The sequence below is a fragment of the Nilaparvata lugens genome, chromosome 5 (assembly GCF_014356525.2).
Source record: "Nilaparvata lugens isolate BPH chromosome 5, ASM1435652v1, whole genome shotgun sequence".
In the NCBI taxonomy this organism is placed as follows: Eukaryota; Metazoa; Arthropoda; class Insecta; order Hemiptera; family Delphacidae; genus Nilaparvata; species Nilaparvata lugens.
Genome location: NC_052508.1, coordinates 17,943,567 through 17,966,988, shown reverse-complemented (window position 1 = coordinate 17,966,988; position 23,422 = coordinate 17,943,567). Strand labels below are relative to the sequence as shown.

At 34.1% G+C, this 23,422-nt stretch overlaps 2 protein-coding genes across 2 annotated transcripts; one reads left to right on the top strand and one right to left on the bottom strand.

Annotated features, from left to right (window-relative positions):
* Positions 1-1,776: 1,776 nt before the first annotated feature.
* LOC111060464 (very-long-chain 3-oxoacyl-CoA reductase-like) lies at positions 1,777-14,474 on the bottom strand. The gene is made up of 6 exons (XM_039427800.1): positions 14,018-14,474; positions 11,080-11,126; positions 7,459-7,534; positions 5,887-6,215; positions 2,930-3,142; positions 1,777-2,117 (listed from the first exon to the last, which is right to left on the bottom strand). The coding sequence occupies exons 1-6, from the start codon at positions 14,160-14,162 to the stop codon at positions 1,986-1,988; spliced, it is 942 nt and encodes a 313-aa protein (XP_039283734.1). The 5' UTR covers positions 14,163-14,474; the 3' UTR covers positions 1,777-1,985.
* A 1,920-nt stretch (positions 14,475-16,394) lies between these two features.
* On the top strand, positions 16,395-18,354 carry LOC120351255. Its single transcript, XM_039427799.1, has 2 exons — positions 16,395-16,547; positions 17,926-18,354. The coding sequence occupies exons 1-2, from the start codon at positions 16,499-16,501 to the stop codon at positions 18,300-18,302; spliced, it is 426 nt and encodes a 141-aa protein (XP_039283733.1). The 5' UTR covers positions 16,395-16,498; the 3' UTR covers positions 18,303-18,354.
* Positions 18,355-23,422: the final 5,068 nt, after the last annotated feature.

The window sequence follows — 23,422 nt, the reverse complement described above, 5'->3', positions numbered from 1 at the left end:
TGAAAAATGATCACATTATTCATTTTGATATATAAGTAATAAGACACTAGTAATTAGCATATTTAGTAGTACTCTTCAATTTAAATTTACCTAGAAAACTAGAAGAGATATGGAAAAATGTAACATATAGAATTTGTGGACTAATTTGTACGCTTTAATTTTGTGTTTGTCAAAAATTTTCGGAAGTCGCATATTGTTCGAGATATACGCAAAAAAAACAAAATATTGTACTTTTATACCCCCCCCCCCTTAGCACAGGGGGTAGGTGTGAGGACTTTTGATATGTTTACCCCCTTACTATCCTTAAAAGAGCTGCGGGGTCAAAAATTGTGTTCCAAACTTTTCCCTCTACAATCTTTCGTTGACTGGACTAAAGTGCTGTTCCTGAAATTCTAAAAAAAGATTTTATATTATTCAAACAGGGTGGATAGCCCAAATTACAAACGAGAGTAGAGGACTGTCGATAAATTTAAAGAGCAAATATTGAATGATAATATGCTAGAATAAAGAGAGCAATAATCAATAGATTGAATGTAGTAAGTAATATTTTCAGCATTAAATTCATACCAGAAGTGACTTATTCGGTTACTCACCAGCAAGTAGTTTTCTTCAAATACTAAATACCAACTTACTCCAGGAATTGGAATTAGGTTTGTGGCAGGACAAGACGGAGTCGGGAAAAGGTGTTGGCTTCTCTTGTACATCTGCTACCCCCATCCGATGTATGTTAATTCTGGCATCAATTTAATTACTGATCAGTCCGAAAATTGCTTGGAAGATAACTTTACTATATTTGACTATTACTTTACACTGCTGTACAATTCAAAGTCCGATCGCACTAGTTGAATATTTCAATATATATATTCACAAATAACAAGGAAAAACTGTACTTTTCCCCAACTTGGGACAGTTAATATATCGATAATAATTTTAACACAACGACAAACGTGTAAAATTTAATTTCAACGGCAACAATCGAAAAAACAGCCATGATCCTGTTTTTTCGCCGTCCGACACGAGCTGGCGACTTCAAGTGACGATTATGCGATAGAATAATCTAAATACTAACTTATCCGCTAGGGCGCAGCAGCTGCCGGCCTCGCCAACTACCGCGAGACTTAAAACTAATTTAAAACTAGACTTAATCTAAATACGCTAAAGGGCGTCACCACAGGGAGCTTCTATTCTCGGTGTCACATGGAGATATCAGAGTATTTTTTTGTAAATCCATTGGGACTGAGAAATACATAATTATATAGGTCTATAAAACGGTACACAAATGCTTCTATTCAATAAGGATAGGTTATTCATCATATTCATGAGATTGATATTAACTCTATAGATGTTACTTTTTATATCGGTTAGTCCAAATCCGACAAGCTATCAAATAAATTGAGAATGACAGGATTTAAAATCAATAGATATAGATAGATAATTCATTATTAAATATTGTCAATTAGAAGCATATATGGTCAATTACTATATATATATATATATATATATATATATATATATATATATATATATATATATATATATACTCCAAATCATATATACTCCAATATCAACTATCAAATTTCAATATGATTAACTTAGCTTTAAAAACAATTAATAACGGTCTGATATACCAGTAATGAATGTAATCATAGTAGCTTGGAGACTGGAGAGCTGTGGAAGAAACAGGGACATGCTATATGTACAGCAAGGCATGCTAACAAGGACATGTAGCAGGCTATCCTATAGGAGGACAATGAAGGAAGCAAACCTAGTAAAACGTTTTATGGTAGAATAATATATATTTATTGCATTTGTATAACTTAATGCTATGACGCAACACCTCATTATTATAGGATGGATGTAGAATAAGCGTATCATACAAATTTATACGCTTCTTATTTTTAAAAATAAGCTGCACCCACGCAAAAAAAAATCATTCAACTTCAATTTCACTCATTCTATGACTCATGAATTTATGAATATCGTGTTCAAAACTTCAATTTCATATAATTTTTGTGCTCCTCATTGTTGTAGGTGTAGGCAAAAATGAATACGAAGCGCTTGAGAATCCAGGATGTCAGGTTTGGGCAGATAGCATCCGTGAACCGTACAAAGTAGATCTGAAAAGTAGAAAGAAGAAAATAATTTTTCGCTTTGTCATATTTCTGTTGCCGAAACAATAATTAATCTTTCAATACCAATGTTGCTGGTAGTGCTAACTTTCCATACCAGTAGCATGCTAAAAATCAGATGTGGGATCTTAAAGCTAATCGAATGATCGGTTCCTTTTCTAGATTTTTCTTTCAGCTTTTATATTTTACAAATGGTTCATTCAGTAGATTGATTATGTTTGATGTTATAAAAACGTAATTTTTTATGTTTGAAAGTTTAGAAATTTTCATTGATAAATAATTTGATTGAATAAATTTCAGTAGAGAAGAAAAAATAATATAGACTGTGTTTTCATTCCATATAATGAAAAAAATATACAACTTCTTTGAATAGTCTGTTCAATATTGTTTATGTTTGAGCTGAATGGTTTTTTGAATTCGTAGCAATATTTGTGGTTTTTATCAAGATTTAGTGGTACGTCTTATTGCAGAATGTTGTGACCAAATTTTATTTGAATTTTATCCATCCAATAGGCTATATAGCAGTAGTGATCATGCTAAAATGTTAGGAATAAGCCCTCGCAACCTACTAAAGTGATCTGGGGCAATTATTGAGTCTACTCAAACTAACACTGCTCCGGCCATGGGTTCGATTCACACTATGTCTCTTAGAGGCTATTAATTTGTAGCACCTCTCGCTTGATAACCCACTACTATTCATGACTATAATGGAAATATGATTGGCAAAACATATTAAAAATTAATATTTTATATGGAAATAAATAAAACATAATAATGCTATGGAAAAGTGGAACTCTCACCTCAAAATCATGAGGCAGATATCCGGTGGTGACCAGTTGAAGTCCAACTTGTTTGAGAGCACTGTGAACATACGTATCAGCCGATGGTGACGTCAGAGTGGGTGATCCCGATATCATTTTTGTTGCCACAAACGCAGGAGTCAGACATTGGACGGTTATGCCGTAGTCCTCATACTCCAGCATAAGATCTTCACTGAATTTCGTGATAAATGCCTGTGGAAATATTGGATGCGTCTTGAAAAATTCAATTAACTATTGGATACTACTGTGCATTTTCTCTGAATTACCTTCTAATTCAGTCTTCTTAAATTTCAAATTAAGAAAAATATCCAATGAATCTGAATATAAAATATCCAATTAATACGACTATTCAATAATAAATGTCTATGTGAAATCATTTATGACTGTGAATTCAAGAATATTATATTCACATTGGAAGAGTGGAAGAAATAGTCATACCGTCCAGTTTGAATTTTGCGTGATTCTACCTGTCATTGTATTTTCCTTTTTCCCACTAAAATTGTTTCAATTTAAATTCGAATAAAAATCATTTGGTTTTTACAGAACACATCACCTTTTACATTGTATTTTAGTGATTAATATTTTAGGAAAGAAAATTTTTATTATGAATGATGCCTTCTTCCCAGTTAATAAAATAATAATAAAGGTGTCTCAAGCCATATTATTCATAAATATGCACTTATTTATAAATTTAAAAGGAGTTTATTCATCCATTGAAAAAAAACATTGATTTACCTTCTCTAATTGAAATCGATTTCAAAGGTTACCATTCAACATTTTACACAATATAGTTAAATTAAATGAAGCTCTTATAACAACCTCATAGAATTTCTGAGAAAGATAGTGCCAGAGGAGACTGTATCACTATTATTAAGCTCTCAATATTGAAAAAAAGCTCATTTTTTTCACAAAGCAGCTTTCTCCAATAAAAGACTCCGTAGATCAAAAGTGAAATTATTATATAGAGTATAATATCAATGACATCCTTCTTTCCAAAGTAGCAGCCAATAAGTTGAGGAAAAAGCTCGTCTGTAATAAAACGAAATTTAATTAATTCTGTGATGGCAGTAGAGCCCCACTTATATACTACAAAGGGATCTTTCTTTGTGAATAGCTTCATAAGAAACCTTATTCACTTGCTACTGCTGTGTAATTGGCTTTGGTGTCTAATGAACGGTTGGGGGTGGGTGGAGAAGTCAGGGGGCGGGAGGTTTAGTATATAGGGTTTCTATCAAGATCAAAGGGCCGAGAATAAGAGGAAAAATATCAAGTGATTCGGAGGCAGGAATTTGTAGTTGCCCAACTATTCCATGGTGAAGTGTTATTAGTGCCGCTATTTTGTGGTTGTTTTCACAAGAAACTTTGGCTTTTCGTCGTCTTGTAGTCGCCCTTTGAAGGTTGCCAGTTGCTGACCGCCACTGGAGTCAGATAAGGGCTTCAACAAGGACGGGAATAGGGAATACTTCAACAGCCCGAATATCAATCTATTCTTGAGAGCTCTCGGTGTAATCGGACCGGAACAAGGCTCGCTTTGACAGGCCACCATCAGTGGAGACTATAGTCGATAACAGCACAAATGCCCCGTTAATTACACAACGTTCTAGAAGCTTCTCGGGATTTCTGAGGTAATGAAAATTACTATCGATTCAAAAACGAGGCCAACTTGAGGTGAGTGCTATTTAATTCATTGCCGGTCCTTTGATGCTGGCTGCTGTATTTCTGACCGCTGAATTTCCAATATTTGCCACGTACAATAGCCTCCAGCTCCGTTCACAATCGCCCTAGATCTGTGTTGTAGTGTTGGCCACTGTGGAATGATTGCAGAATGCCCTTTTGACTGACACACGCCAACAAATCATGCATTCATAAACGTGCTCTGATACATGGCTTCATTGTGCGCTCTATGAAGCTGGAATCTATAGAAAGGACCTACATCGATGTTTAATCATCTGTGTAAGTTTCTATTAATGAAGGTTGTTCATGCAATATTTAGTGGAATTAGAAATATGTGTATATATTAGAATTTTGTACTATCTATTCATAGCCTAATTATATTTCCCATGATACAGTATATAAACATATTATACTCATTCTGGTCAAAGACTCGATAACTCGATAACAATTTCACGATTACCTTATTTGGAAATATAACTCAGAAAGCCAATACCGGACTGTAGGCTGCGTATTCTTTAAACAAGCCAACGTTGAAAAAGCTACTCATGAATTGCATAGGGCTATGCATTCTAGTCGTTGAATTCTATAAGCTCCACTCTCATTAAAATGTGAATGTCCAATCCTCATACTATGTCATGTTGTTCATAAGCTGCATATTAGAAATATAAAGATGTAATAATGACTACACGCTACTCTTAGTCCAATGATAACAATGAAAATGCCAATGAGGCTCGTGATGTCTAACATCTATCATACCGTATTGAAAATATTCATAAATGAATGATTATATTTGATAAATTTGGAGTAATAGGCTATTCCAATATTATTTTACTTTTTTTTTGAGGTGAGTTTTTAATCTTCAGAAAGTCATCTACTATTTTGAGCATTGACTTTATTTGATATATTAATCATTCAACATAACTAAAATGAATTGAAATTTATTTATCAAATGAATACTGTAAGTATAATACGTTTGAGCATGTAGGAATAGATTGTTTATTACATTATACTTGAAAATTAGAGTATTATTTACTCATTCATTCTTAATTTTTTCAAATAAAAAAATATGTGTGAGAATAAAATATAAATGTTAAAAGGGAACATTTACAAGAACTTATTGCTCCCTGAACAAAGTTAACATAGATTGGTTATAAGTAGATATATCTATAGTAGATAAATATGTTATTCTGTATGGTATAAGTGTCCGTCCATTCATGATGTAAAATGTTCAATGTATAATAATTATAATGTCTATTAGGTACCTTAGTCGCGGCATAGGCAGACATGTAAAGTGTAGGCACCCGCGAAGCAATTGAAGACACGTTGATTATGACACCCTTCCTTTTCGCCACCATTTTGGGCAGAACCATGGCAGTCATGCCGACCACACTTTTCGAGTTCACCTCGATCATATCGTTGATGTCCTTCCAGTTGTATTCCAGAAAGTAGCCGATACCAATGCTCACTCCCACATTGTTCACTAGCAGTCCTATATCGAGGGACGCCAGTTGCTGCTCGATTTGTGGCTGGGAGTCTTTTATGTTGAGAAAGTCCGCGACTATGATCTTCGTCTTTATTTGGTATCTTGACTCTGTAACAAACAATCTATTGAATCGATATCATCCAAGTGGTGGAAGATATTATTGTTGGGTTTATATTCTACGTCATACAATACCTACTATTACCATAGAGAAAAGATACCCTTAATACTTGGTTCACTTGATGAGATACTTGCACTATTCGTCTTTGCTATTATTAGAGATTCGTATGATGACATTGTTATCCAGCGTTCTCTGTCAATGATAATGACGTAACCGTTTATCTAATTTATTCTCTTGTCAAAACAAGATACAGTACATCAGATAGAAAAACTGCGTTCCAAGTACCGGGAAAACTCTGATGGAAATTGTGGAAAAGATGGATTCGACGAATAGGGCACTAGAAAAAATTGTCTTGTGTTTCCGTGGAAGATATCTCTTGATAAAACGATAACAATTTCTACTGTGAATATTTGTTCCATTTCAAATCTTATAAGGTGATTTTCAGTCTCTAACTTTATGAATCAGATGAATTCAAGCTTGTGGCGTTTATTTGCAGAGAGATGTTCTGTTTTGCGTGAATACCCAATTCTACTATTGTATAATACCACTACACTCAATCACATTAGTCATTATTCTCAAGGTTCTAGATCTCTTATCTGTAAGCTGTGTGTGACTGGTGCAATGTATCTACGGTTGGTCACATTTGATATATTTTGTTGCATTTCAGGTTCAAATCTAATGCTGTGTGATTGAAGTCTATTCAAAATCAAATCAAATTCATCTATTGCCAAAAAGAAAACAAACAATAATTCACCCATACACATACATACACGAGCAAAAATAAAAATAGAATGTTCATAATACAATATTACACGTACATGGGAGCAGAAAAAAACAATTATAAAATTTCTAGGCATCACCAGCAAAAAGTCACTAAGTCTGTCCACTCAGAATAATAATTAGATGGTCCTTACCATCTCTATGTTATGACTTACATTCAACTATTTGATTATTTACTGTATTTTACTCAATAATTTGAAAAAATGGCCACATTGATAAATAGTTTACGTACGGTACCTATATAGTAGTTACGTACCGTACGTGGTTAAGTGGTAGAGTGAGCATAACTGTCCGAACTTCGACACGTCAACAAATAGAAGAGTCATTCTAATTTATTCTTCATTAAAATTTGTCTATTTACTGTAGTAATGGTTTATGAAATTGATATAATTTCATGAAAAACTTACTCCTCTAATTGTATAAGAATGAAAGTTCAGTGGTAGGCTACTGTACCTAGTTCTTTGGCAAGTTCCTCTAGTTTCTCTTGAGATCTGCTAATCAGCACTAAGTTCATTTGTTTCTTTGCTAGCTGAAAAATAAATTTCCTCCATCAGATAATCATAGATATCATAAATCATGAAAAGATGAGCTTTCCATACATAGCTTTCCACATTAACAGAACAAGTATTACACACATAAGTAAGTCATATTATAGTATCATGTAACATTAAATTGTAAATTTTACAATGTAACATGACCTACACTCAGCCATCTCGGACTATCCATTGCCTTATTGAAGCAGGGAATATTTCTCCCGTATTGTGTAAAAATACTTAAGTTGAAAATGCTTGTATTGCGTGTGGGGGGTGGTTTCTAAATAGTCTTAAAACTGGTAAGCCTATCTGGAAAAATTATACTCTACTAAAGCCTTCTACTGTCAAAGCATCAATTTATATATACTGTAATATTTTATGATGGTAAAGAAAGGTTCAATTATAAGACTAATCACATTTCGTATGAACGTTTCAACAATCGTTCTTACATTCTTCTTCACCCACAACACATCATACAATGCAATAGCCAGTTTACAAGCACACCACAAAGACACTGCAGGTTTTTGTTGCTATCAAATTACGGGAACAAGGAAAGATGTCAAGTGGGCTGGGACTCTTGTTCAGCAATCAACCATCTAACTGACAAAAGTAAGAGTCTCTCAACTTCCAAGACACACAGACGAGGAAGTCCTGCAAGAATAAGTAGGTACTCTATGAAATGTGTCCCTTTTTCTTATCCTGTGTCCTTCTTGCACATTTCGCTGGGGGTGGGTTCGGAAGATAGAGGAAGGCATTGAGTGCAGTTGGCGGTAGTGAAGAAGGAAAATAAGAAAAAGAATACGCCAGGAGAAGAAGGAGATGAATAAGGAGAAGAGGAGGATGAATGAGAAGAATAAGAAGATGATCAAGAAGAAGATGATTATGAGAAAGGAGAAGAAAAATAAGAAGAAGGAGAAGACAGTGCCAGAAGACGAAAAAGTCAGGAGAAGAACGGAAAAGGAGCCAGGAGAAGAAATAGCCAGAATGAGAAGACGATGAAAGAGGAGGAGTAGAAGCCAGAATAAAAAGGAGAAGATGATGAAGGAGAAGAAGAATAAGGAGAACAAGAACAAGAAGGAAAAAAGTAGCTAGAAGGAGGAGAAGGAGACAGAGAAGATGAAGTGGAAGAAGAATGAGAAGCAGTAGAAGAAGAAGGAGAAGAAAAAGGAAAAGAAGAGGAGGAAGAATAAGAATCAAAACAACAACAAAATTGAGGAGAAGGAGAAGAAGGAGACTAAGAAAAAGAAGAACTAGAAGAAGTTGAATAAGGAGAAGATTAAGTATAAGAAGAACATCAAGAATAACAAGAAGATCAAAAGTAAGAGAAAAAAATAAATCTGGTGTGGTACACTCACACAACTTTCCTTGCTCATTGAACTGGGAGCCTCATTCTTAAACGATAATAATTTAGAGAAATGACATAATGACGATTGGCGGCAACATAATTATTTGAAACTACGATCGGACTACTGTATATGTGTGTATATAATTAATGTTTTCAGAGTACTTTTTCCTTTGTGTAAATTGTGAAATCCGATGATTTTTTAAAAGTCGTCAAAACAGCTGTTCTACAGATGAAATATCTCGACTATGTGTTATTTTTATAGACTGCTCTACCTACCTACCTCATGCACGAGAAGGAGGTTACAAAGTACATTTCTCAAGGATGGGGTGAACCCCCCATTAGTTTCCCAGAGAGGAGACTCATGCCAGTTGATGGGGCTGATAAATAACTATACGGAGTATGAATTTGAAATAAATCAGTCGAGTAATTTCTGAGAAAATCGTGAAAAACATGGTTTTTCAGTAATTATCCGCCATTTTTCTCGAGAATATTACGCAGCTCCTGCAATTTTCCTAGAAATAAGACTCATGTCAGTTGATAGGGCTTATAAATAGCTATCCATGGTATAAATTTGAAGAAAATCGTTAGAGCCGTTTTCGAGAAAATCGTGAAAAACATGGTTTTTTAGTAATTATCCGCCATTTTTCTCGAGAATATTACGCAGCTCCTGCAATTTTCCTAGAAATAAGACTCATGTCAGTTGATAGGGCTTATAAATAGCTATCCATGGTATAAATTTAAAGAAAATCATTAGAGCCTTTTTTGAGAAAATCGTGAAAAACATGGTTTTTTAGTAATTATCCGCCATTTTTTCCGTCATCTTGAATTGAATTTTATTGAATTTCTTATTGTCGGGTCCTCATGGTATAAGGACCTTAAGTTTGAAATTTCAAGTCAATCGGTTAATTAGGAATGGAGTTATCGTGTTCACAGACATACACACATACACACACACACACACACACACACATACACACACACACAGACCAACACCCAAAAATCATGTTTTTGGACTCAGGGGACCTTGAAACGTATAGAAAACTTGAAATTGGGGTACCTTAATTTTTTTTTGGAAAGCAATACTTTCCTTACCTATGGTAGTAGGGCAAGGAAAGTAACAAGAACACGGAAAAAGAAGTACCGTAGCTAGGAGAAGAAGAAGATGCCAGAATAGATGGAGAAGAAGGAGAAGAAGAAAAAGAAAAAGAAAAAGAAAAAGAAGGAAGTGTGAGAGAAAGTTGGAAAGGAAAAAGTGGAGAGGCAGTAACACAATGCCAACTCCAGAACTGTGCCATTGTTTCTGTAGGGTGGAACAAATGACACAGAGGAGAGCTATTTTGTACTTGAGAGTTGTTTTGTACTCTGTTCTCTGCACTCTGTGATGCAAGTACACGTCAACCACTAATGAACGTTAGTTGCTGCTTGCTGCTATATAGTGGGTGCTACTGGCAATGGTAAGGCCGCAGACTGTAATGCTTTTTGAAGACTATTACGTTGGTCACAATTACGCTGCGCTGCAGTTGCACTTCGAATGATCATCACTACGATTAGAGTCGACGCTCGCGGCCAGGACATTCACTTTGCCACCATTAGATGAATGGGAAGCATCTGCTCTATTCATAAGTGATGCTGACAGTATGAAGTGAATCTCATAAGCCTATGATGCGCATACATGTGGTTCCCTCATCACTTTGTGCCGGCTACAAACTACAAAGGGACTTGCCAATTGAAAGCTGCATCGTCCAACCTAATTAGCTCAATCCCTTGGCTTTCCAGCAAGTGGCAGCAATGGCTTTCACTCTATAGTTTCGCCCAACTATTTGTGGCGCTGTAAACAATGATTGCTTCAAATTATTATTGTAGCCTCTATATTTACAGATGTGCGTCTGATCAATTTCAATACTGGAAATCGAAGATTAACCATTTTCACTAATATTAATTGAAGAAACAAAGTTTTAACAAAAATAAAACTGTTTTTATCCAATTATGGAAAAATTCCACAATATCAATTCTCATTCAACAATATTATCTTATTATTAAACTTTCTTATCATATTGGAAAAAGTAAAGTTTGCTCTCCTCAAAAGCTGATGATCAATTTTGATGTTGAAAATCAAAGGTTAATTTAATAACATTCCACTTATATTATTGAACGTCTTTATTATATCGAAAAAAGTAGTAAAATGTAATTACTCACCTCAAAAGCGAATGATTTTCCAATGCCATCAGTGCACCCGGTTATCACTGAAAACATGAAGTTATTTTGCATCAAGAAAATGTTCGATTCAAAGAACAAAAAAACTTACTATAAACTGGTAACCCACTTTTTTCCATTTTCTTGAAACTGAAATACATTATAATAATTTTATTATCATCATGAAGCTAATCATTTGAGTCAACTCAAATGTTCAAATTCCGTGTAGGCTATTGCAAACTGAACATACCAAACAATTGAAATTCTAGGAATAAAGAGAATGATGTTCAATGAAATAAAATATTCAAATCACTTGGATATACAATAATAGACAAAAGAGAGTAGATTCTGAATCCATCGTGTAGTACTCGCAATTGAAACACACCTTTGTTGCTGGTTATTTTCAATCAGTATTAACTTGTAGTTGATTATAAAAGGAATAAGAATAATTTCAATTAAATTGTTTTCTGAAATTTGTTGAATAGGAATTGATATTGTGGAATTTCTCCATAATTGAAAAACATGTTGCTTTCAACACGAGACTGCAGTCCTGTGTACAAATCAAATAAAAAAAGTGGATGTAACAAAAATTGAACTGTGTTCTTCAATTTGGATTGTTTTCAATGGAAAAGAAGTGATTTCCTCAAAAAGTCTTGATAATGAGAGATTATCATCTTATAATCTTGATAATGTAAAATAAGGAAAACCCGGTTTAAAACACACGACAGATTCCAAGTATACATCATTGAATTAATTTGAAAAAAAAATGGTAGCAGTTTATGCTGTGAGTAAGATTGACATTATTTTGAATTGAGAGGCAAAGATATAGGTCATTATCATACTAGTACAAGCAGTTTTTTCATATTTCTTTTTATAGTACCGTAAAGCTTTTGTGGATGTCACTAGAATCTGTAAGAATATAAAAAATATCACCTGAAATTCATTTATCGTATCTAAATAAATTCTCACATAACTCAACAGCATTCAATTGACCGTGTGGTTGATTATCGTGGAAGCTTGTTCTAACCACTCAACAATTATGATGAAATCGCGATAAATTAATTATATTTTGTAAAATTAAACTGAAATCTCTATTCCAATTGAAGCAGAAGTACCCTAATGATTCATTTAGATTCTAGAGAGTAACATGGCTATAAAGTACTAGAATTGATCATAGAAGTAGCCTATAATCTATCATAATCATACTATATATTATTTGGAATTCTTTTTCCAGTCCTCTCAATTTTCAACTTGAAATTTCACAGTTGTTCTCCGTTGTACTCTTTTTTCATGTGACGAAGCCATCAACAATTATAATTTACCCCATGCTGGACAACTGGGAATTTTGTTTGACATATTCTTCAAATTTGTATTAAATTATTGTAATAAATAGGATATCCCTCTTTATATAATTAATTAATTAATTACAGTATGTAGCCTATACTTATTTCTATTATTATTATTTGGGATTTATTCTACCACAGTAGTTGACTAATGTTTCTACCTACTAATGAATATTATTTTTACGGTATCAGAAGAAGAAGAATTAATCTTCCTCACAATTTTGTATTGAAAACCTTGGAAAATTTATAAAATTTGCCAATTATAATGATGCGGTAGGTTGATCTTACAAGAAATTGGGCTACAGTAATAAGACATTGTTTTTGCTTTCAGCTTAACTAATTACAAATATTCACTATAAATAATATTCCTTACTCGCTGATAATAACACAGGATAGTAACAAGTTCCTTAAAGGTAGCAATTATCACTTCCTCACAATCAAGTTGATTATAGTATTAAATATTCAACAAATCTCCATTCCATAATAATGAATAATCTCCAGACGTCAATTTTCAGATTCCATTGTGTAAAAAATTGAAAATTCACATGAGTTAAATTTCAATGATCAATGTTCAAGAATATTTAATTGTCCACAAATCGTTATTATCGACTTAAAAAAATTATAAAACTTAAAAACTATAAAACTTTATGACTAAAGAAATATAAGTAGATAGGGTGCAAGAATAAAAAATATGTCAAAAGATGAATATATTGTCCACTGTAATCTCACCTTATTGAATGATCTGTGACGAAACCAGCAATAATCAAACTTTTAAGATAAATAGGATCTACCTGAATTTCTATAGGCCAGTAAGATTTGAATAATCATAGTAACTGTATTGTAAATATTCTGAGTTATGCCTAAAGCATAGAAAAATGGAATCTACACGTATTAAAATGAGAATAAATGATATAGAATATTCACTCTTGAAGTTGTACCAATATCCTCTTTATTTGAAGGAATTATTATATTTCAAATTTTGTTTGAGGATTTTTCAACCTTTACATTGCAATCTTCGATTATTCATTAAATCATTTGTGTAATTTCAAACTTATTGTCAAAATAAAATGGTAGTAGGCAGACATGCATATTTTAATAAATTTGAAAAAGAAATTACAAAGAACTTATAATATTTTCGTTAAAAATATTAAATGTTTTATTGATTGTGTAGAACCCCAAATTTTATTATTGAATTGCATTGATACTATGTCAATATTTTTTCTAATTGATTTTACTGGGTACTTGAGGAATGATCATGAAAGTCACTTCATATCAATGGAAAAATCAGTCAGCAACTGAATAATAAACATCATAGATGCATACGAATACCTAATCTTTGTAACTTACTTGATTTTTGTTCAAATAAAAATAAATAATGAGAAAATTGTCAAATATAATTATTTGTTGAAATAGCAAGCATTATATGAAATTTCTCGAATTACTGAATAGCCCTGTATTAGACAATACATATAACAAATGATTGATTGAGAGGCATTTGAATAATGAAAAAAATCCAACTACCTATATTGTAGTACTGTAGTTGATTAAAGTTTTGGTGTTTTCAAGTTTTTCTAGGTTTTACTGTGAAAGAAACTTACCAGCCCAGCTCCCGGCTTTAGTTACATCAATTGGCTCTTTGAAAAAATGCACATAAATCCTTGTAAGCACAAAAATAACCACTTTATAAATCACTAAAAACTGCAGAAAAGCAAAGAGTTTCGCAAAAAATGTTATCTCAGTCATTTTTAATAATTGTCACCCAACTCAAATGCCACTACACAAATAAATATCACAAGGTATGACACTTCTAATTTAAATTGAAACACGCACAATTTCACATAAGTTACAATATATCAATATTCATAGATACATATAAAATAATGCAAAAGTTAGAAAAAATGTAATAGATATTCTTCAAGTGGATTTGAAATGATAATTTTTAAAATAATTGCAATCTTTGGATCTAGCAAGTTTCAAAATATACGGTACCGTATATAGTAATCCTCGGTTGCACTGATTCAATGTGAAGCAGTAGTATGTTTGCATAATATGTGTGTCGGCCAGAGTCATTCCCACTCTACTAACGAGTTTTGGATGTAGACGAAGAGCGAACGATGGGACGATATTATTATCATATCAACCGTGACCCAGAGAAGGTAGACGCTCAAACAAGGTCAAAAAATACCTGTAAATATTTGATCCTCAAAGCTGATCTGTAAAACTTGCGATAGACTGATATCACCTTCATAATATTAATTCAATTCTAGCTCATTTTGATGATAAACTGAAGAATAACTTCATTCAAGAAACATTATTTTAATCTATGTATTAAGTACAGTGAAGGAGTTACTAGTTATCTATTATTTTTGAAATGAATCAAACAAGAATATTTTCTACCATTTTTCAAAGAAATGGTAGCACACTCAAGCAAACATAGCTCACATATTGACTTTATTATAATAGCCTGTAGTAAAGGTGCCAGAGGGTCGCCTTGATAAAAAACCTGTTATTTTTTGCATCCGTGCCGGTATCGAATTTGAACTTGGAAATGTCTATTTTTGTTTCATGTTCAACTATAGTTGAATGCATTATAATATATATTTGTAGGCCTAAAATATAGCAGGTTCTGGTCATCTTGATAGAAATTGTCATCCTCTCTCGAATTTCGAGTGAAAATCATCCGACTTGCAGCATGACAAGACTTTCAAATTGAAATTTCACAGAATTGTCTCCATTGCACTATCTTCTAATGGTATGAAACCATTTAAAATTGCTGGATCAGTTGCAATTTCCAGTTGTTGGAATATTCTTCAAATTTGTATTTAATTATTGATGTGTAAAATATCTCTCTTCATATAAATTAATTTATTAATATTATAGGGCCTAGTAGCCTATACTTATTTCTATTATTTAGGATTTATTCTACCACAGTAGCCGTCTACCTAATACTGAATATTATTATTAACAGAAGAAGAATCAGCCGACTTGCATCATGACAAGACTTTAGTTGATATATGTTTCAAGTTTCAATACTTTAGATATGACATAGCATTTTGATTTCAATGAATAATAGGTGCTTGCTTTTACTCCTAGCGATATCCAAAGTGATCATCAAGAAGCAGATCGAAATGGAGAGTAAAAATGAAGAAGATTTTAGTTTTTAATTATTATTAAACAAATATCCCAATTAAATGCTGAAAATCACCCCGAAGACTTCTGCTACTGCAAAAATATTGACAACAAGGTAAACAACTAAATGGAAATTCGTTGAGCGCTACTATAGTATTTGCATAGTACAAAATAAAAACTACTACAAATATTTGTATAGTAGCAATCATCGAATTTTAATCTAGCTGTTTACCCTGTTGTCAATATTTGCAGTAGCAAAAGTCTTCAATATTTGCAGGGTGATTTACAGCATTTAATTGAAATTTTCGTTAAATAATACTTATTCATTAATTAGCATTTGAACAAATGCAACTTCCAATTTATTTCCATCTGTAGATTTAAGTCTTCCATCACTTATTCACCATGTAGGTCAGTTGAATGCTTTTATTATTATTTGAGATAATCCAATAATGAATATATTTGATAAACTGCTGTCCACTGTTTTACTACAGAGTGTAGAGAATTCCGCAGGTGTTTACAGGTTCAAAAGTGGTTCGTTCTGGGTGTTAGTGCTAAGAATAAATGAAGCTGAACCGATTGGAAAATTGTTTATTTGAAAAATGGAAAATAAAAAATATTCAAAAGATATTTTATTATGAGAAAAAGCAATTTCTATTGAATTTATAATATTGATCAATTACATAGAAATCACGTTTATGAGTAGATAGATAAGAATCAAATCTATATTTCTGATGGCTCAATCTGTATCTATATATAAAAAAACAGAACTGAGATGTGACAAATTTCATCGAGCGAGACAACAGTTATCAAATTGATAAAGAGAGGAAGATTCTCTGCACGGCTTAGTATGGCACACACCCACCAAACACCAAAAAACTACAGACTGCAGTATTGATTGTGTAGTTGAGAAGCTGTGTTGAAATCGTTCTGATTTCATCTCAATTATTGGAATGAATTTGAATATGAGGGTTCTCCTTCCTACATTACTATTGGGAGTGGGTGAGTTGAGAAATTTTTTAAAATTTACATCTAGTTTGCTAGGCTGTACATTCCCATTCAATATTTGCGATTTAAAATCAATCATGTGCAACTTACAGATGAGAGTGCTTCCCAATTTAAAATGAAATTTTAATTCACTTAAATTTAAAAAGAGATTGAAGCTTATAATACAGTGTCATTGATTAAATTTTGTTATTCACGTTTCATACTCTTTCACTGGAAAATCTATTGGAGAATAGAATAGGCCCACTAGAATGATATCACACTCTTGATACGGTAAAAAATTCTATGATTTGTTTTCCTTATGCAGTTGAGTGGAGATTCATGTTTTGAGTTGGGGACGATAACTTGATCATTCCTTGATATTCAAGCCAATTTTATCTAAATTTCTGTAATGGAATATTGAATAACACAAGAACCAAAATCTTCAATAATAAAAAGTTCCATGCTTTTCAAGAAGTGTAGTCTTTGGAGAAATGATAAGTGTTACAGATTATCAATATCATTATTGCTCATATTATTATTGAATGGATAACCCATCATGACCATAATCATTCATCATAACCACTGCTGAAATTAGAAGGACTTCCATTACTTGGTCCTCTACTTTATCTTTCTCTATTGGTTTCCTATTTTCCTGTTGTTATGAATGAATAAAAGAAAGATGTTGACTTGGAAAAGATATTCTTTTCATTTTGCTACAATGAGGGCCTTTTGCAATGTACCAGCTCTGTTACGCTTATCTATAATTTCAAGTAGACAGGGTCGTATTCAAAATAACGTGTATCATTCCGGGTTTAAACGAACAGCTGATTTAGCCTAAATCCGTTCAGAACGAGATGGTGCATTGTGCATATAGGTCTATAGAATCATCTTCACTTTGAGAGGTTTTAGTTCAGCAAAGCAAAGCCTAACGCAATGAAATTGATCTTCTCAATACTCAATAACAATAGTCTATACTATTTCGACTCTAAGGCCCGGTTGCACAAAAGCTGATTGAATTTTTATCTTGAATTATTTCACGAGATCAGAGAAGCCTTCTTTTCGAAAAGACCTTCTCTGATTGATTCTCGGGAAACTAATCACGATTAGAATTTAACCGGCTTTCGTGCAAACGGCACAACTCTTCATGACCAGGGCTACATGATAAAATAATTATTATAATGATTACTTTCATTCGACTATCAATCATCTTATTATCATTAGGCTACATGTAATTAGATTGATCCCATCAATATTAGTCCATTAACATATTGATGTAAATATATGAGACACTTCATTTCTTCAGATAAGCTAATTATTTGATTCTCATTCAATAATATTAATAAAATCATAATAATTATCGGTCTATCATTTCGACTTATTACTCTCTACACAGTTGCCGCCATCTCCATTGACGATATACGCCCTCAGTTGACCAAAACGTGGCTGGGCGACATGAACTTGCTGAACGGTCGCAACTGGAACGTGCAACGAGCTCCCTGTCGCAACGACCGCGCCATTCTGCCTGTCAGTCTGGAGTTGGCCGTACGACTGCCGGACGGCGAAACGTCGCTGCGACAGTTGGTGTTGCCGCGTGACGGAGAAGTGCTGCTGCCCAAGGTAGGAGCACTCACTGTCGGCGACAGCGACAAGCTACAGTCCGGTGTTAGCAGCTGTCCGGGTGAAGGTAAGAGCATAGAAAATACAGTCAAGTATACCTATACTCTGGTAAGAGAAGATAGATCAAAATATAAATTTGAGTACCCTTTTTAAATTAATTCGGCACGACTTGTTTCGGCTACTAATACCATTTTCAAGTCAAAAGGTAGCCTAAAGAAAAAAGACAAGGTGAAAGAAGCTATGACCGGTGATAGATGTTGTCCGGGTGAAGGTCAAAATATAGAAAATACAATCAAGCTTGGTTATTCTCTGGTAAAAGATTGATCTCAGGTAGTCAAGCTTTTATCTCATGAAGGTAGAGGAGCTTAAGAGAAGCTACGACCGAATGAAACAGTTGTCTGGGTGAAGGTAAGAGGGATGCTCTGCAACTTTGCCCGTTTTGTCAATGAGTTGAAGTGACCGAATGGAGAAAGCACAGAAGAGATGGAGTTGAGAAGAAAATGTTTCCCTAGAGTTCCCCAGAGAAAGGTTTATACAGTAACTATAGAATGTGAATAAATTGCTCTGTCCAATTATACAAATTTCTGCTTTAATCTGTGTGTATATTAGAATAAGGAACTCCAATAGCATTATGTTTTCTCTAACTTTCTCTAGCCTACTTCAGATGCAGAAATGTTCTGCATTCTCGTCCAAATGTTTTGGCCCAAACAGGATAAGATTGCTGAAGAGAATTACCATGTGAGAAAAAGAATCTCTGTGAAGTTTTATCATAGTCGATGGAGAACTATATCTATTAGAAAAGATGTCAAGATAACAGGTTACTTCGAATTCGAAAGTGTTCTATTGTCTGTGATATAGTTTCGTTCATTGGGATTTTTTCAGTTATGAGACGACTCTTGACATCTTTCAAGACTATTTTTCTCCAATGCTGTGTGGAACGTAATATTTTAAGAGTTAAATTATAAGCGAGTTGTGAAACCTTCTCATTTTTCTTGTAGGTTTAGGATATGTAATGTATATATTCTCTAATCTGCTTGATGAGGATACTAGAGGATATACTGAGGATATTTACATTCAAAGTGTTTCCAATACGTTTGTTGTTGGATTGCTAAAGTGTTCCGAATTGATTCAATTTTGAATCAAACACTCTCAAGCCAAATCCACAGAGATTACCGTAATAAATGAATGAATTTCTGAAGTACACGAACTCCAAGTTTGTAATGTTATGAGTAAGAAATAAATATCGTGTCCCCTACTTGCTAGAGGTGAATGGAATTTGATAACGTACATCTGTTCTGGTTCCTAATTCAAATTCGGAAATGATATATGCTGCCACTGTAAGGCCTTTGTGTTCACCAGAATCTAAATGTAATCAGCAAGGGCGAAGGGCTGACTTATACACCTCTAAATTTTGGAACAGTGCTGCTTGATATACTTTTGAATACACACACTGCATTACTGAAGAGTGATTACGCGAAAGTGATTAGGCGAACAAGGAAAATGCTTCTTACAAACTATACTATCAAATTAACGTATTGAAAAAAACATGTCTGATAACGGAGTAAATAATATTTCAATTTTTTATCTTTGCTCCATTCAATTTTTTGTTCTGGAGAATGATTAATATCACGGAATCACTTTTTACGAAAGTTTTACTATCAATCTATCCAAATTTGAAATTGTTTGTTTTATTCTAAACTATATTCTCAGATTGTGATTTGGTGTAAAAAATTGAAATGGACATAACCTGTATGTATAATATTTGGACAATTTGAAACTAAATTAGGAAATTGAAAAAGTTTTGGGCAATAGCCTGTTTTACTTTCCTTGCCCTATTACCATAGGAAAGTATTGCTTTCCGAAAAAAATGGTACCCCAATTTCTAAATTTCTATACGTTTCAAGGTCCCCTGAGTCCAAAAAAGTGGTTTTTGGGTATTGGTCTGTATGTGTGCGTGTGTGTGTGTGTATGAGTGTATGTGCGTCTGTGTACACGATATCTCATCTCCCAATTAACGGAATGACTTGAAATTTGGAATTTAAGGTCCTTCCCCTATAAGGATCCGACATGAACAATTTCGAACAAATCCAATTCAAGATGGCAGCTAAAATAGCGAAAATGTTGTCAAAAACAAGGTTTTTCGCGATTTTCTCGAATACGGCTCTAACGATTTTGGTTAAAGTTATACCTAAAATAGTCATTGATAAGCTCTATTAACTGCAACAAGTCCCATATCTGTAAAAATTTCAGGAGCTCCGCCCCATCAATGCAATGTGTGATCCTAGATTCCCAATTATCAGGCTTCAGATACAATTTAAACAAAAAATTTCAAGTGGAGAAGATTGAGTATAAAAATTTCAACAATTAATTTTCAGTGACATTTCCACCGGTAATTGGAAATAAGCCCGAAATTCGAGAAAATGTGTTTATTCAATAATGCAAACGGTTGGCAACTGTTGATTCTATTAAATCATTCACTATGAAGAGACTGCAGACTTCGTGTGTCTCCAGCGTTATTGTACTGTCACCAGCTGGCAGATCTTTGAATAGTAGACTTGAGATGCGCGTGTACACTAGCGTCAGGTGATAAATTTTCATAACGGCAAGGAAAGTTGTGTGAGTGCGCCACACCAGATTTTTTCCTTTTCCGATCATTGTATTGTTTGTGCTAACCTAATAAATAAATAAATAAACATGGAATTTTTGAATGCGTACCCTTTCGTTGTCATAAAATTGCATTTGAAACTAACCACATCCAAATCCTATTCACTTGTTCGTAAACTTAAATCATCAATTTTTGTTCAGTTATAATATTTTGTCATGATGAATGTGTTTAAGTGGTTGAGTGAACATTACTGTGCACTAACAAAATTTATAATGTGTGTCATTTTATTCTATTCTTGATAGATTTTAGCACAGCTGCTCTTATTTCCCGCGCATATAATCCCTCCTTATCCCTTCTAGATGATAAGTCTAATCAGTTCTCATCTTATAATCTCCCTGCTATAGTATTTGAGAATTTATGAGTTGAATCCTCGGAAACTAAATTTAATTATAAAGTAGCTTTGACGAAATTCATCATCATCATCACCATCATTGTTATTAAAGAGATTTCCCATCCCATGCAACTTACCGAGAGTAATGCTGCTTGGCGTAACAGATAAGTAAGATAGAGTACAACATACTGAGCGGAGGAGATAGGAGCTGCGAAAATGTTCTCATACGAGAGCATGTTTCACGGTTAAGTTAAGTCGGCGAATATGGGTATGCATTTATATTCTATTCAGTTGCTGGGAGCAGAGAGAAGATTCTGATGATGACAGGCGTCGTCTTGAAAGACGTAATGGAAGATGATAAACTACTGTGATATTACTGGCTCTGGCGCTGAAGCCATAACAACATCAGCGGGGTTAATAATAAAGCGAGAATGTTTTGCTTCCTCAAATACAAATACAACTTGATGCTGGCTTGTGTCATCCTCGCTTCATATTCGTAGTCAGAAAGTGACTGCTGCCTACATTTTCTGACGATTATGGCAATCAACTTTCTAATAGAAGTAGGATGATGATTTTAAATGAAATTAATTATGAAATTGATATAATCTGGGAAGACCAATTATATTTACCATGCTTAGTGACCTATGGCATATGAGAGATTATAATGTTTGTTAAAATCATAAAAACAATCATTCAAAATTCCCAGGAAGACAATTCTCTTTGGGGGTGATTTTGTAGGTCTTGAACTACACAAAGACTAACGCCCCACGAGCACATGCCGATCACAAGCCGTTCGCGAACAGCCTTATGCACTTGGCGTTCACGCTGCTCGACATAATTTATTGTTGATTTCTACGATCCATAGGAATCCCAGTTGATGAATTGACAAAAATTGCAAATAATATGCGCAAAGAACTTGCGAAGCTCCCGTTCAAAGAGCTTGATGAAACTTGAAGACCATCACTCTGTTCGTCACTGTCAATGGATCATAATAATAAATTTACTTTCCAAATCAAATAAAAATCAGCTACACGAAAACGCGCATTTCGCTTCTCATCAGCTGATTAAATCTGTATTCATACATGAACATTACGATCTATATATATATAAGAGCGAAATGGCACTCACTCACTGACTGACTGATTCACTCACTCACTCGCAGAAATAAAAATCTACCGGACCAAAAACGTTCAAATTTGGTAGGTATGTTTAGTTGGCCCTTTAGAGGCGCACTAAGAAATCTTTTGGCGATATTTCAACTCTAAGGATGGCTTTTGAGGGTTTGAAGTTCGTCTTTTAGCATGTATATTCTTCTTATTCCAATATCTTAAAATTATAATTGAAATGTCCATACCATATGCTAATATAGAACTATAATCTAGAGAGAGTACCTCTTCGAAACAGTTGTTCTGGTAACTAAATTGAAAATTTTGTCAGGTTGGCATTAAGTTGAGTTGACTTTGTTAGGTTGGCACCAAGTTGAAGATTGAGATGCATTTATCCAGGACCTCCTAAATACCAATTTATCCAATTAGCCAAAATAAGCGTTTTCTCAGCTTTTCTGCGTTTCCTCACCTTTTTCAAAAATTGATGGAAATATATTAAAAAAATTCAGTACACAGGTTTAGCTGTGGTGGAAGAATTTTGTTCGCCAAAGATACGCCGATATAGTAACAGGTGTTTTTCGAGATCAAATTGACATAATACGTTCAAATTCGGTACAGAGGTTCCGCTGAGGTCTACATGCAGGCGAGCGAAGCGAGCCCGCTGATCCCATTTTTGGACCATCCAGTCGGGGGTCCAGAATTCGGTACAGAGGTTCCGTTCAGGTCTACATGCAGGCGAGCGAAGCGAGCCCGCTGATCCCATTTTTGGACGATCCGGTCGGGGGTCCAGGGGACGGAGCCCCCTGGCTAGACGGATATGGCGAGCGAAGCGAGCCTGACGGCTAGTACAGATATTATCTTAGCATCAGCTGATGAAAATTCAATTGCGCGGGTTCATGGCGCTCAAGTCTGTACGCACAACAAGAAAGTTGCTTGGGCTCTGTTTCCAAGCACTGCATAAACTTGGCGAAACCTTCTAAAATGTTTGATTGTGAAACATATCGACTCAAGCCATTTATTCAATCAATTAGCATCACACAACTTCCAGAAAAGTACCACAGTCTCAAGCCCAAAACGGTTCCAATTCTAATTTATGATACGATCGATAAAGTTTGTGAGATGCGTGACGTGTAGGAAGACGAAAGTCGGAAGTAGGAAGTCGGAAGCGCGT